Source organism: Phlebotomus papatasi, chromosome 3 (genome assembly GCF_024763615.1).
Source record: "Phlebotomus papatasi isolate M1 chromosome 3, Ppap_2.1, whole genome shotgun sequence".
Lineage (NCBI taxonomy): Eukaryota > Metazoa > Arthropoda > Insecta > Diptera > Psychodidae > Phlebotomus > Phlebotomus papatasi.
In genome coordinates, this window is record NC_077224.1 from 9,323,583 (window position 1) to 9,340,245 (window position 16,663).

The 16,663-nt window shown below is 32.6% G+C and overlaps 1 protein-coding gene across 7 annotated transcripts in view; it reads right to left on the minus strand.

The window, feature by feature from the left end:
* LOC129806634 (polypeptide N-acetylgalactosaminyltransferase 5) overlaps positions 1 to 16,663 on the minus strand; it is a 65,006-nt gene that overhangs the window by 33,497 nt on the left and 14,846 nt on the right. For 2 of the 7 annotated variants that reach the window (XM_055855358.1, XM_055855359.1), the window contains exon 2: positions 12,125 to 13,156. The exons of 1 other annotated variant lie outside the window; for it this stretch is intronic. In XM_055855358.1, coding sequence (XP_055711333.1) covers positions 12,125 to 12,310 — 186 coding nt within the window. In that variant the 5' untranslated portion in view covers positions 12,311 to 13,156. Of the gene's footprint in view, positions 1 to 8,921; positions 9,059 to 12,124; positions 13,157 to 16,663 lie in introns of those variants that run through there. 4 more of the 7 variants (XM_055855360.1, XM_055855362.1, XM_055855361.1 and 1 more) reach the window with 4 other exon arrangements.

Genomic DNA, 16,663 nt, shown 5'->3' on the forward strand with positions numbered 1-16,663 from the left:
AGTTGCTTAAGAGAGCCCATTTCCTATAAATCCTTCTAGCCTAAGAATTCCACCGGTAGTTTACAAGGGAAAGCCCTTATATACCTATAAACCTGTTCACACCTAAGGATTATACCCTAGACAGACTCATGGCTTAAGCCGGGGACAGCGTAGTGAAAAACTTATGGGGATGATGTCTAATTTTTATTTTCATTATAATTACTTTAAGCCGTCTCTCTCTTGGAGTAGGCTTGAAGCTACTCAGACTTGGCTAACCCTGAGATTTGTATCTATACCAGACTTAATACGGCTTTCAGCTGGAAGTTTAGCTCATTTTCCGAATGACTCGAAATCCTAAATTGTTATTAACTATATCCAGAGATTTTACTTTTATTCTAATGTAATCATTACAATGTTCCCCGTAGTGAATGTTTCTACTATGTTTCCGAAGTTATCAAGGCAGAGGCGGTGCATTTTAATTACGTTTTATTCTGTGTGGAAATGTATTTTTCTAGACATTCAGTTGCTTGCACCAGGCGGGACTCTAACTCATATCTGTGAGAGTCGAGTCAGAGATCTCACCGCCCAAGACCCAATGGTCTTGCCTATTGCGCCCCTGAGGTCCCCAAAATACCCCAAATCCTAAATAACCAAATGCGATAGTAGTTTTCTAATGAATTGTTTATCCACTATACCTAAACTTAAATCAAAATTTGTGATATCACTCTCTGGAACCGGTAAATAATACCTGAGCTCTCATTTGAATTGGTGCCACTGCTGATGCTCTCCTCCGGTGGATACGGCTATTCGAGACCTTTGCCACTTAGGGGTAGTCTTTGTGAGAAAGACCGATCATTCTCTCACATTCTTAGAGAGAAACATTGAGCTTTGAGCGGTCAATCGAACAACTGAATGCGTTTAATGTTATCGACTAGAAGCGATCACAATCGGCCAATAGAAGGGGAATTATGTTTTATCAGAAAAATGCCAGGCCCATCCTTGGCGATCAGAGGGATAAGGTTGTCAGTCCCATTCCTCGTAGAATCAAGTTCAGTGAACCTTACTAGATACGATTCGAAAACTTAAATCCATAGCTTTTTAAGGGGCCTAAAGGGGATACGAAGTCAGGTCCTCATGGCACTTACATTATATAACGAATACTCTATCACTTAATCTATTACGTACCTAACGAAAAGTTTTCTGCTAAGCCAAATGGGATAATTCTGAATTTTCAGATTTTCTCATTGTTTCAGGTGGTCAAGGCGAAAAACCAGTAAGAAATATGCTCGAGTTGAAAACGGTCTGTCAGACTTAAAGTTAAACCTGGTTCACAGAGATCCCCATTTTTTTAAATCAGATACTACAAACTTACTTTAACTTTAACGCTTCTAAGTTTTTTTTTCAAAAACTTTGCCTATTAGCCGTATTAGTTAAACCTCATATTCGAAGCCCGTATAATACCAACTTCAGACTGGAGGTTTAGCCTAGTTCCTGAAGGTCTCAAAAATCTAAATAACAAGCAATTTAATTGAATTTCCAATATCTAATGGATCTTTTGCCCTTAATATTTAATCCTAAACAACAATTTCCTAAAAAATCATGCCTGATGGGAATTATAGGAGTAAAGCTAGATGGCTAAGGGCCGTGACAGACTTGAGGATTAGCCGAGAGACGGCTTAGTGTAATTATATTAGAAATAATAGTCAAACTACATTTCCATCATTTTCCACTAAGTCGTCTCTCGTCTTAAGTCGTAAGTGTGTCTAGGACATAAGCCTTAGGTCTAAAGCCTGTATAAGCCTTGTACTTCTTCATGGTCTTCTTTTTGACTTGCCATCTTAAACAGTGAGGTAGTCTCAAAGATTCAGAATTACACAATATCACCTTAATATGCGAATCTAGATACAATTTAATTAATAATCTTCAGAATACTTAAAAAATCTCGCGTTTTCCTTTCCTGGTTATGTGCGGTTAATGCTTGGTTTACGTCCATTACTCATGTCATGCTAGAAATTTTCTGATAAAGTTGTTTATTTACGCCAAAATTGTAAAATTTATTAGGTAAAACGCGATAAAACTGAGCCCTAAAAAGCACAATTAAAATATCAATAAAAGTTTCGAAGACCACATTATCAAACGGGTCTCTTCAATAAATTCCGCTTGAACTAGTTTTTCTTTTCTTTTTATGGTGAATCTTCACCAGTGACATTTCCACTCTCTCGCATTCCTATTAATGAAAACTAAAAAAAAAAATAATTACATAAACCCAAAAGTCATGGTCAAAGAATCTGTGTTACCAAACCAAATGATCTCTGAATTGTGAGATCAGCGAAGTCTTTTTCAGGTGGTCTAAAGTGTAGTTAACATGAAATTGATTGGTTGTTTCATCATCAATCTCCCGGGAACACAATTTCTCGACCTTCCATCAAAATTGGTGGATATTCACCACATAAACATACCTATAATGGCTTCTTTATCTTTGAAATCCGCTATGAAATTCTATGCTGAGAGAATTTTATTGTTTTATCTATGTCTAACACTAGCGGGACTTTTATATACCTTTTCCCATAAATTCTCAAGAAATATATATTTTTTTCCTTTAGTGTGTTAGGCGTCCATAATTTTAGTGGCAAATGAACATATGAAAAAATGTTAATCATAAATTGATGATATCAAAGGGTTATAGTGTTTTAAATTTAAACTTTTTAATTTAATTCGTTCATCTTCTTTTGACTTCTCTCACTCTCTCTCTGAATTGTACTTCTTGTTCTTGGACATTGAGAGTGAGATGATCATGTGAAGAGACACGGAACCGGCTTTCTTTATCATGTTTTTTTTATGGTATGTTTCAGGTGAGTTGAAGAAGAAAATTTTCAAGTGTTGTGATTGAGAAGGAGAGAAAATAAAATCTATAATTAAACTTTCACTCTTCAATAGCCGTCTCCATAGTGGCTAAAGTAAAAGAAAAAAAGAAGATCACACTCATCGATATGGTTTACCTGTGATCTTTTCTTTATCACAGTGAAGCGGTTCAAGCACCAAGTTAGATCGATCTAAAACCGGAACGGTCGATAGGTCTTAGTACACTGTAGTTCGGGTTTGGAAAAAGATACTTCGACTATTTTTAGAGTGAGTTAATAACTTGTTTGTAACTTTTAAATAATTTTGCTAGATGTCGGTTATTAAAACTAAGACGACAATGGACGTTTAACAGTCAAAATTTGAATTAAATGCCGGTAATGTTCGAAAAATTCAAACTAAATTACGAATTTTCAAACTAAATTTTCGCAAAATGGTGTAAAAATATACTGAATCTTATCTTTCACAATTAGAGCTTGAAAAATTCAAAAATTTATTTCAAAAGCCAAAAAAAAACATTGATACATCCGCAAGGTGGCTGAGGTACTTCTTGTGCGAATTTCAAAGTGCTCTAGTGTCAAAAATCTGTCAGTCTTTCCTCTGTTGTCAGTATTTTACGGATTTTTAGCATGATATTTTGTAAATTTTCCCCACCTTGTCCGGAAATTTTAGTTTAAAAATAGAAATTGCGTTTAAATCTTCGAACATCAACAATATTTTGTTAAATAGAGATCCATTTGCACAGGGCTCTCCGATATTCGCGTGACAGCTGTCAAACATACGAGAATGCTTAGAAAAAACCTTCTTGCAATAGTTTTTGTTGGTCAATTTCGGTCTAAACCAGCCGAATATCGGAAAGCCTAGTAGAGGAAGGTGGGGCTATATTGAGCTGTGTGGGGCTATATTGATATACAGCTTTTTCTTATATTCCTACAGAAAGCTGGACTTTGCTGTAATTTAATTTAGATCCATAATTGTTTTGTCTATATAATTTACATTATGTTAATGCTCAGTTTCCATTAGAAATATGCGAAAAATCGTATATCAATGTAGCCCCACAGCTCAAAATAGCCCCAACTCCCCCTATATCTTCTAGTTTTTGTTTTAGAATCACACTTCACTTGTCAGAGCACCCAATCCAATAATACACTGAAAGCTATTAAAAATTGTTCTCAGTATTTTTTAGAAGAATTAAAAAAAACAGGCATACTAAAGGCTCTTTCCTTTAATTTTACTCACAAAAAAGTGTAAGACTAACATTATGGTGACACTCGAAATATTTCGAAGTTTGAACAGGAAGTTATATAAATCACATGATTCACCTTCTGGAACTGACAAAATTGTAAAGTATTTATAAAGAAATGCAGAGTAGAAGAATATAGACAGTTTAATAACATTTTAAGTAAAAAATTATATGAAAATGTAATTTTGTGTATTGCTACACTTTGTGTAATTTTTATACATTTTGTCTAAAATAGTGTAATTTTGCACCTAATTTCAATGGAATGTATAAAAATATGCGAGTAGTTGCTAATTTTGACATCTGATTACACAGTTTCCCATTACAGAAAATTTATATTTCACACATTATCTTAAGACATTTTTGTGTAACTTTACAAAAATACTGGTACAAAAAGCAAATTATTGATTTATCATTCTAATCTTCCTTCACATAATTTTATGTCTTTTCTATGCCTTTTCTGTAGTTTTCGAAAGCAATCGTTCAGTTTTTCAAACTCTAGCGTTGAATACACAAAATAACGTACTTATTCTGTTTTTCAAAAATTGTTATATAACAGTTTACACTATCTTGTAAGACACAAGTTTGCTTTTCGAATGGCTTATTGAAAATTTCGTGATTATTTCCAGTGAAATTCTACACAGTAGATTTTACATGGAAAAATTATTAACCGATTACACAATTGTGTAACCTTTGTTACACATTTTATGCAAAATAGAATTTTATTTCATATCTTTCCTGTAACACATTCCCTGTGAGGCCCTCACCGTCTTAATGTCGATACCAACCTTCAGGACAAAACTTTTTTGTGTAAAATTACACAAATTTTATACAAAATGTGTAGAAAATTCACAGTAAAAAATGTGTATAATTTTAAAACCAGTATAAAATCTGACAGTTTAATATTTTAATTGCAAATTGTGTAAAATTGTTCACTATTATAGCCATAAATATTTTCAATAAAATTGTGTAACACTAAATTGTTGAAACTATTATAAAACTGCCTGCTATTATGGAGTGATCATAGTGTTTTAGACTGTCATTATTATACAAAGTAGAAAAATATTACAAGAATAATCGATACTCAAATACGTATTACAGCAAAACGCGTAATCTGATTAATAGTAATTTTATGAAATGGTAAACTGTGTAACCAACTGTGAATGATTACACAATTCCGTATATTTTCTTACATATTTCGTGTAAAATTACACAGTTTTCAGACAAAATGTGCAGAAATTACACAAATGTGTATTAGTACACACGACTACGTGTTCATGTAAAATTTACAATGAAAATCATGGTAAAGTATCTGAAATTTTTTTACTGTGTAATTTTTTTTAACGTGAAACCCTTCGTATTTCAACCAAAGGTGTTGACTTCTTTTTCAACAAAAGTTGTGTAAAAACTGTTGAATTTCAATTTAAGGCGTATACTTCAGTCGAGATATTTTTCATTATGCAAAAATCATATAGAACATCAAATATTCATATGCATATCAGTGCTTCGTGAAGTCTTGGGCATCAAATGTAAACGTCTCGCATTAACGGGGATCACGATTTCAGAAAAAGCTTACAAATATCTAAATATCCATGGCAAGACTGTATTTTGAATTAGTCTTGGAATCCAAGATTTCAAATGAAAGAGAATCACAGGTCCCATAAGCTAAAGCAAGCTTATTACTAGATTTTTTCTTTGTACACCTCTTGGTTATCGGAAATTTTTTTCGCCAAAGTCGATTGAGAGTGTGAAATTTTCGAAATGCAAATGGGAAGTGAATAATTTGACTAAGTGGATAATTGGATTATTAAAGAGAAATAATTGCATTTGCAAATTGCCGATTGACATGGTGTATTAATTTGTGCGAAAATGCAGAGACCTTGCCTTTCAATTTAACTTCAAAATAAACGTTTTGGGTGGAGCTGAGGGAATGCAAATCCATCAAGTTCACTGAATTTTTTTTAATGGCAATGGTGTGCAAGAAATAAAGTTTAGGCACTATAAAAAACACCTTTCCTTTAATTAATTCCCTCCCACAATAATTAAGACAATAAAACACACAAATAATTTTTTTGTATTCTCATAAAACAAAAGGAAAATACCTTGTTAAAACGGAGTATTCTTTTTTTATATTCTTTTATTTTAGTCAAATTGAACGAAGATGGAAGTGAGGAAATTGTGCTATACATTTTTTTGTTCTTAAGTAGAAAAACATGGTTTTCTGATGAAATTCTAGTTAAATGATGGAAGTAAGAAAAACAACAATTGAAAAGAACCGTAAATAAGCAATTGCGTTGCGGAGAGTCTTTTGAAGATCCAGAAGAGATCAATCAATTCACACCCTAATCACTCAACTCGAGATAGTTCAATGTTAACCCATTTTATGCTAGAGAAGATTTTTCTATTGTATGGTTCCAGAATCTCAATTTATAGAACTCATAGGAATCTTTAGTCATCAATGTACCTGGGATTGGTGCAGGTATAATGGTGCTATTCCAATAATAAAAAACATTAGTTTTTGACATTTTACTGTTCTTAAGAGATTTTTCTCTGTTTTGGTTCCTATCGCGACTGTCGGTTTTAAAACACGACGAAGTCCGTGCAAAACAGTCGAGACAGGACTCAAAACTAAGAAAAGTCAATAATGCAGAAGCACCTGAGAACAGTAAACTGCTAAAAAACTTTTCAGGAGAAGGACTTCCCCTTTTCAATTTTCATTGGAATAACACCATAAGTCGTTAATTTACGAATAATATAAAGCATGGATGACATGTAACTTATTAAATTTTATAGTATTTTTTTTCTAATAAATAAGCTTTAATCGATTTTTATACACAATTTTAGTACCGATTTGAATTTAGCAGGAAATAGACGGAAGCACTGAAATTGTCTTGATTTTCACAATTTTATTCTCTACGACGTTTCGAGGATGGATGTCCTTTTCATCAGATATAGAATATGGCAGGGAAAATCACGTACAGGTGGAAATTGTTACACTGCCCTTGGACTTGGATCACAACCTGTTCCACAAAGTTCATCATTCGATTGACTGACACAGTCAGTCAGGCAGTCAGTCAGAACATTACGGAACAACTTGTGATCCAAGTCCAAGTGCAATGTAATAGCTCCCACCTGTACGTGGTTTTCCCTGCCATATTCGATATCTGATGAAGAAGACATCCATCCTCGAAACGTCGCAGAGAATAAAATTGCGAAAATTCAATAATAAAGGTTCAGTGTTTCCGTCTATTTCCTGCTACATTCCATCGAACTGAAATTCTTCTGATAACAATTCCTGAAGATTAAATTTTTAAATATTTCACATTAAAGTTTACAATGTCTCTATTTCAAGTTGTACAGCCCAATACTGCTTTAACTATTATGACATCAAAGAAATAACATAACACTTATATCTCAAGTGGTTGTCAACTGATTTAGCTTATCTTTAGCACAATTAAAGGTTTATTCAAAAACCACATGTTTTGCAAAAGGAGTTTTTTTCTTTTTAAAGATAAGTACGAATGTTGCAATCATGCAACAATGAAAGATTGAGTTCTTAAAATGTGATAATAGCTCAAATTCGAAGAAAAATGAATTCAGGGGAGGGTGAGCCAACCCAGCAACATATCTTAATTTTAACTTCAAAAACGAAAGGTAAAAATTATTACAGTCAAGTGTACTAATCCGGGTGCTTCGCTATCTGGATCGTTTATGACTAATCCACTTGAAATAATATTTTTATTTTTCTTTCCGTAATATAGTCACTACAGTAACATAATATAATTATTCAAGTTTGCCGAAAAGCAAAAATAATATTTTTATCCATTAAATAAGTGAGTGTAATTGACTCATTTCAAACTTGTGCCACCTGGGTTCTTCACTAAAAATTTTTTAGCAGTAATATCTTCGCTATTGACACCTGGTTGATTGAAAACATTTGTTGTTTTATCATTGTGGAAAAAGTATTTTAAATCCAAAGGTTTAACTAAAAGTTAATTAGCGAAAAGGCGACCCAGTTAGTGCATGCTGCCTTATTACAGTATAATAATTATTTTATAAATTTTCTTTAATATTTTTGAAATTATTTTTTTTTATATTATGTTTCTGAATCAAACAGTGAATAATTCTATGGATTTAGAAGTAAAATAGAATTTCATCAGTTCAAAAACAAGCGTTTAAGTAGCACTCTTCGGAAAACGATCCAGTTACCCCACTTTACTGTATACTTTTTTTTTTAAATTAAGGGAACTAGGATTTTAATCTACTAAACAACTAGACACCAGATTTACTTCAGCTTTTTTTGCGACAGAACTGTACAAATGAGCAGTAAAAAATTAAACTTGGTTAGCAAAAAATTAAATTTGAGCAGTAATCAATTTAGAATTACTACTTATTATTAATATCATTCGAGTACACTTTGTCTGAATTGAAGACACTCTAGTTTTAGCTTCGTCCTTTGGATTAGACTGAAACATAGATTCAGCTTCAAAAACTAGTTCTAAATACGCGTATAAGTTCATTTTTTGCTCCTTTAGAACATTATTGTAAAAGCTTTTTTTTTCAATTCAATTGTTAATTTATTTAAAAACCAGGAACAGGGTACAACCCCCTTACAAATGCGTGGCAATCAAGACAAACCGAGCAAATGGAAAGTTTACAAAAAGAAAAACGGTAAAATAAATAAATGATTAAGAAAAAGATCTCACTGGTCAAGCCCAGTCTGGAAGTGTGTCTGGATTTTTATATTTTATTGACCAATTTCAATTATTTTACTGCTCATTTGTCTTTATTTTCAATTAAACAATGTTGCTTTAATAAAAACCAAATTAATTCGAAAGTTTACTAATAAATATCCAACTGAACCACCAATGCTTATTCTAAAACTCGCGGTAGAACAGGTAGTACTATAAAAAAATAACCCGTAGGAGGGCTAACTATTGCAAAATATCCAACGCACGGTTTTATGGCTAACGATAGACTGACTAAAATAGAAAAGTAGCCCTCATCAAGACGTTCCACCTTAAGTAACGATTTCTATTCCAGGGAGATAAGAGGGTAATTGTAATATTAATCTACAGGAAACTATATTTAAATTCAAAAAAATAGTTAACCCTTTGAGAACCAAGGTTCGTACACAGTCGTAGAGTAGGAAGTTGTAGAAATATAAGATATGCTCTGCAAATCTCCATTTACTTGCTAATAGTAAACATTTTATCTCAAAACTGAAGAATTTTCAAATTCTCTGTGTAGGGGGAAGTGGGGCTATATCGAGCTGTGGGGCTAAATTGATATACTAATTTTTCGCATATTTCTAAAGGCAGCTGATCTATATAATTGTTTTTTTTTGGATTCACAATTGTTTTGTCTATCTAAGTTATATTACGTGAAGGCAAAGTTTCCTTTAGAAATATGAGAAAAACTCGAATATCAATGTAACCCCACAGCTCAATATAGCCCCACTTCCCCTATTGTTTTAGAAAAGTGACATTTAAATTTTAAGATATGGGGAAAACTGGACTAGTAGTAAACGTGGGGTAGTTGCAAACACTGATTGTTATGTTTACATTACTTGGGCTATGTCAACTATTTTTTTCAGTGGATAAGGGTCCCTACACAGTGAAAAAAAAATGTTGGCTCCTTTACCATGATTTTCACTGTAAATTTTACATTGAACGTGTAATTCTGTGTACTGGTACTCATTCATGTATATATAGTATCTAAATATAAATTCATAAAGGTTTCTCTCTGTAAAGTCCACAAACAGAAAAATGGAAAATTCTTAAACGGAAACACCCAGAATTTTAATTTCAAATCCCATCCAATGAATGCTAATGCCTTAATCCTAAATCCTTGATCATTTAGATTTAGTTGTAATTTGCAAATCTCAAGACATTTTTCATTTTTCAGCTAATGCTGAACTTAAACTCCCGATCTGTTACCATCAAAGAGATAGGGCTTCTAACCCATTTCATTGGCAAAGAGCTTCTGAATTTAAACGCCTCGCGGATTCACGTCCAATTTAAGTTTCCGGAGTCTTATATATTCTCAAATTTAGAGTCAAAATTTTTCTCTGTGCAATGTTCAATTAAAAATTGGCAGTGTTCATAACTACCCCATGTTTATTACTGCCTCAGTTCCAATCCACTCCAGGCGCACAATGTGTCAAATGGTAGAGCACTCGCTCTATGTGTCCCGGGTTCGAATCCCCTTTAGGTCACCAGGAATTTTTCAGGCGATAAAAGTGTTCGAATTGGATCCAGTGAGCTTCACTGCACTTGATTCAACGGGACATGGGACTGACAACCTCATCCCGTACAAGAAAAAATAATAATGCATGTCCCGAACTCCCCTTGCGGGAAGGCTTAAGTTCTTATATTAAACGTTGTGCCACCATTATTATTATTATTAATATTAGTTCCACATAGGACTTGACATCCGTAGTTTTCCAGAACTTCCGAGGCCGATATTTTTTATTACTAAATTGCATAGAATTCAGCTCTTAGGAAAGCTTGTCGTCATTAAGGAGTCAAATCCAACGAATCTTGTATTATTATGAAATCGAAAGCATAAGACCACTTAATATTAAGTGATTGATTTAGCTTATCTTAAGCACAATTTTAGGTTTGATGATTTAATAGCCCAATCGTGCAACATTGTAAGGTCATCATTTTAAAATTTGATTTTTCATTTTTGTTTAAATTCGAAAAAAGAAAGATAGGATAGGATGGCGTAGCTTTACCATAATTTTTTTTCTTTACTACACAGATTAAAAAAAAATTAAAAGTTCAAAAAGTCTAATGGATCAGGAATTTCCTTTAGTTTTTAGTTTATAAAAATAATAATTGATCAATGTCAAGAATACCGAAAATTCGAAATGGAAAAGGAGAGCTAGCATTAAAACCGCGAATATGTGAACTTGCACTTTAGGCTTCCGGTAGATTTTCGAATATTTAGGTTTGGCTTGGCTTTGTAGTGGCTTTATCTCTTCGAAAAATTATTACTGAACGGAGCCATTCTTACTTCTTGATAATTTCACAAGGTGGCAGAAGTACATCCTGTTCGAACTTTGTAGTGCCTAAAGACCTCTACACATTGGGAGCTATTTTCGTCAAAAATTGCGTTTTTGGCAGAAATTTTACGTTTCCGCCTACAATACTGCAGGGAATTTCCTTTAAAAAAGCAATTTTTGAAGAAAATTACTCCCAATGTGTAGACGCCATAAGTGTCAAAATGTATTAGTCTTCCTTTTTTATGCGAAAAAACACAAAGCAACGACGCTTTTAATTTATGTTCCATTATTTAATCACTCAATTATCACTGAGTGCAGTAGAGTCTTTTAAATTCGAACGCTCGGGAGGTAATTTTGACATTACTCACCTCCCACATTCGAACGATTTTTTCAAAACTAACGAAATTTATGTGAGATTAAATTGTACTTTAAATCAAATTATTATACTTCAAATATTACACATACTTCCTTTTATTTTTATATGATCATAATGTATGTGAACATTCAGGAAGAAGTACATAAATATAATTTTAATTCATCCAGGACACGAATTTTTTAACATAACCCCATAATTGACATTTCGAATTCAAACGTCGTTCGAATTTGAGAGATTCAGATTTGAGAGCCTCTACTCTAACACATATTGCCACGGTGAGGTTGTCGATAACGACCCTACTCTACAGATTTGGCGGGAAAAAATTATACTAAATTTTTTGTTAAATATTTTGTTTTATTTCGTGAATTCCGGAAAAAAAGACCTTTACCTTTCTCAGGTAATCTCAATTTTGAGGTTAAATTTCAAAATATGTTAGTTTTTGTCATTATTTTGTCTAGTTTGTTGGTTAATGCATATCAGTATTTAAAATCTATACTTTTTTAATTTCACTGAACGTTAAAACGGAAAAAATCTGGGCTTTCTGTTTTAGCCGAGACACACTTGGGGAATTATAATAGATTATAGGGGAATTTTAGTCTAGACACGAACCATTAGGGGAGATTTTCTATGTAGATTGTGCAATATAAAGCAAACAACTCACCTCCAAATCTCCATGATCGGATCTTCGTCCACCGGTATTCCAATTACCGTGAAGGTCCATGTAGTGCATTATGAGCGCCACATCAATCAGCAGCCACACGAGAGACGTGAGCAAGATGATTCGACAGGTGTTCATACGCAATTTTCCGCGAAACATTCTCGCAAAATTTCCACTTGTATGTTTCATAACAATCAAACAGAAAAATATATTTTAAATTATATTTTTCGTGTAATCACACAATTTCTTCTTTTTTGTTGTAGTCACACTTTAGTCTCCCGCCTTTTTGGGGGGACAACTAACTTTTAAAAAAGCACTGATTGTTAGTTTTGTGGACTGATGCCACATGGAGAAGGGGAGTAACTAAAATTAACAATGTTGTTGACGGTTGTTTTGATAAAAATTCAAAAAAAAAAGCAAATGACAAGAGGTGAGTAATTGTTTCAATTAACAATTAGATCTATTGTCACCCATATAAATTCATGCTTTTGTGCGCTCACAACTTGGGAGTTATACAATAAATTCAGGTGTGCCAATTGCTCACAAAATCACTGAGCAATATTTTAGCAGCTTCTATTCATTTTGCTGGAATTCCAATTGTTTATCACAAAATTTTCCCGCGCACTTTTCACCCAGTCAAAATAATCACTTTTTTTTGTTAGATTGTTGCCACAATTCTTCGGCGAGACATAGAACACAGATAAAAAAAAACACACACAAATTCACAAAAAAAACAGTTCAATTGGTGGAAAAATGCAAATAATAGAGTAACGAAAAAGTAATACGATGGATCACAGAGAAAGTTTCACACAAATGATCCATCCGAATGACACATCAACATTCCATACGATTTAATTTTCACTTTCGCCTCTTCTCCAAAAATGTTTTTCTGATCAAAAATTTTTATCAAAAATTTTGTCACTTTCGCCGTACGTGAAAATTTTCTAACGAAACATCTCTCCTCAAACATTCAGCAATTCCCCAACTGCACCTCCACTTGTCCTCCATCCAGGAATTTCACAATTCAGAATGATTCTGCAGGAACAAAAAGAAAAAAAACGCAACATAAATTCATTAGATTAGAGTCAAAATGGTTGTTGCAACATTTCCAACGAGCTCTTAATGCTTCAACGCCCCAGAAAACAGCTTAAAATTTGCAACTCTATATGGCACAATAATGCTCTCTCGAATTAATATGAAATTTGCATTATGTCCTTTTCACATTTTAATCATGCATCCCAGCTGTATATTGCGAAAAATTCACATGTTTCCCTTTATAATTTAATTTTATTCTTCAAATCTTGCACACGAAAAAAAAGCAATAAAAATTCTGTCAGCACCAAAGTGAGAAAAAAAAAATGCGGCAAAAATGGTCTCTCCTATAAAGCTAAATGTGTTGATTATTTTGTCAAACATTGAACTTAAAACTTTCAACGATAAGAACGCCTTTTTATCGCATGAAACGTGTAACAGACATTTGCGGCACAATTATTTTGATGAATTTTCCCAAACGACAACAACAAATTCCGGAGGTAATTTGTGGTCGTTGAATTTATTGAAACGAACTCATTAATATGTAAGGTGTTTTAGTACTGACACTTGAATAAATTTCCCAAATATTTGAAGTCCATTGAGCTAAAAATGTCTCATTTGTGAAAAAGTTTACTCAAGAGTAAATTATTTTAGTCGAAGAATATTACTATAATAAATTGAGTATAATAGACAATTGTATTTGTGTTTGTTTCAGAATATTCCCACAAATGAGCTTTGATTCAAGTATGAGATGCTATAAATGAGTTTCGAAAGCGTCTCGGCTAAAAGGTACATAAGTACATAATTTTCTATTTGCACAAAATATCATTGATGTTCGAAAAATTCAAACTGAATTTCGAATTTTCAAACTAAAATTTTGAGCAAGGACCTCGTTTATCTGATTTTACTGAAATGCAGAATACAAGAGGGGCGGTAAGGCTACATCGGTTATATTCAGCCGAAATAGATTGAAAATGACATATTTTACATATTTCAAATTTTAAGGTAATGTAATTTAGATAAGCAAAACGATTGTGGATCTTAATTAAATCAAGCGTTCTCAATGTTGTCCCACCTCCCTTGAAACAAATCTCATTGTGTATTTTAGCAAAGACAATTTTTCAACCCATGACATGAACCATATTTTAACAATCACTTAAAATAGTTTATAAGAAATAACTGTGACGGCGTTATCACACTTGCACATTAAAATTTTAATGTGATTCACATTAATTGCCGCTTGTGAGTGTCCAAATATGTTATTTGTGTCTTTGAGTCACTTAATAGTTGGGGTTTTTCTATTTATTGATAAAGAAGTGGACTTGGCCTGCAAAAATAAGTTTAAATTTACCTAAAGCATAAATATTTTTCACATTAAAAAAATTAAAGAGAAAATCCTATTAATTTTTCGCATTAACGCTATAAATCAATTTATACCAAATTTTGCGGGCCAAGTCTACCTTTTTATCAACAAATAGATCAAATTTTGAATACAAAATGATTCAAACACACAAATTACACATTTGGACTCTCACCAGCGACAATTAATGTGAATCATATTAAAATTTTAATGTGCAAGTGTGATAACACAGTGAGACTGGGCCAAAAAGTCAGAAATCGAAAATTTAAAAATTCAATATCTTCTGAGGTAAAAAATGATAGCGGCTTAAATTTTTTCTATAGATATCCTCCATTAACCTTCTTCAATATTGTAAATTTCTTAAAATTCGAACAAGAAATTTAGAAAATAAAAAAAATTATTTTTAGCCCTGTTTTTGAAATATTTTCCTTACAGCAGATATCAATTTTTACCTATTTATTTTCTAAAATTGATGCACTGGTGAATATTTCCTAAATGATATGAAAATTCTGATTTCTTGAAGATTCTTTTCTACAGAATTTCATTTTTAATTAAAATTACTACTTGGGGTAAAGAGAGATAAAAGGTATGGGGCAAAAAGTAACAAAAGCTGAAGCAATTTCTGATGTACTACGGCGAAAAGAACCGTCATTGCCATGTGTCGCCGCATATTGTTGTAGACCGTGAAAATGATAAATATCCAAAAAAATAAAATAGTACGCACAGCTCAATTCAGGGTGATAAAATTCTCTTATCATACACGAGTAGATCTTGAAAAATTCGGAGATCTCTTTGAAAAGCTAAAAAGAAGTATTTCTACTTCTTGATAATTTCGCAAAGTGGCTAAAGTACATCCTGTTCACAAAGTAACGACGTTTATTGTTTCTCTCTCATTAATTAATCACTCCATAATTAGTGAGTAACCTGTTTGCGAGCTTTTCAGTACAATATTTCATAAATTTTCCCTACCTTGTTTGAAAATTTAGTATGAAAATTCGAATTTGAATTTGAATTCTTCGAACATCAACGACTTTTTGTGCAAATAGAATTCCATTTATCTTTTATTTAAGACACTATTGGAGAATCAAAATTTACTTGTGTTTGCACCCTCTGTCGAGTTTTACTGAATCTGAAATATTTAGTTTAAAAATAACACAAAACACTTCTTTGGGTGTAAACACAAAGTAGATTTTGATTCTCCAATAGTGTCTTGGATAAAAAGTAAATGGAACCCTATTTGCACAAAAAGTCGTTGATGTTCGAAAAATTCAAATTCAATTTCGAATTTTCATACTAAATTTTCCAACAAGGTGGGGAAAGTTTATCAAATATCACACTAGAAAGCTGGAAAAAATTACTCATTGATTATGGAGTGATTAAATAATGGGACAAGAACAGTAAGCGTTGTTGTTCTCTTTTATTCCTCATAACAATGTGAAGACCGTCACATTTTGACACTTGAGCACTTCGAAATTCGAAAAAGATGTACTTCAACCACCTTGAGGAATTATCAAGAAGTAAGAAAGTCTCTTTTTTGGCTTTTCAAATAGTTTTCAAGATCTACTTGTGGATGGAAAGTTTCCAGTACTCGGCAACTCTTCGGCAGATTTCATCAAATTCATTTCGCCCAATTCACCATTTTTCGCCCTTTTTCAGAATAGTTGAATAGAGTTTTATTATCAAAAAATAGCCTTTGGAAAAAAAACTTGAAAAGCGCTTTTCTCGTTGAGCTAAAGAAAACGCCATTGTAGAAAAGTGTAAAGGAATAAATTTCCTATGAAAATATGTCATTTAGGGGAAACTGGGGCACTACTAAACACGGGATAGCACCAAACACAAATTTTTATTTCTAAACTACTTGGACTATCTCGACCATTTCTACAGTGGTCAAGCATCCTTATAATGCCTATAAATTTCTATAAGTCCTATCCTCTGAAGTTGAATACCTGATCAAAAATTGCAATGATTGGTGGTGCCCTAGTTTTCCTTATGTATTTTTTAAATTAATCGGAGCCCATAATAGAACGTATCAAAATGTGATAATATTAGCCCAGCAATTTTGGGAATGGTCACAAAATTATCTTTTAGAAAATGTCTCGATAAATAAATTTCATTACAAAATTACAAAATAGAGGAAAATGACTTTCACA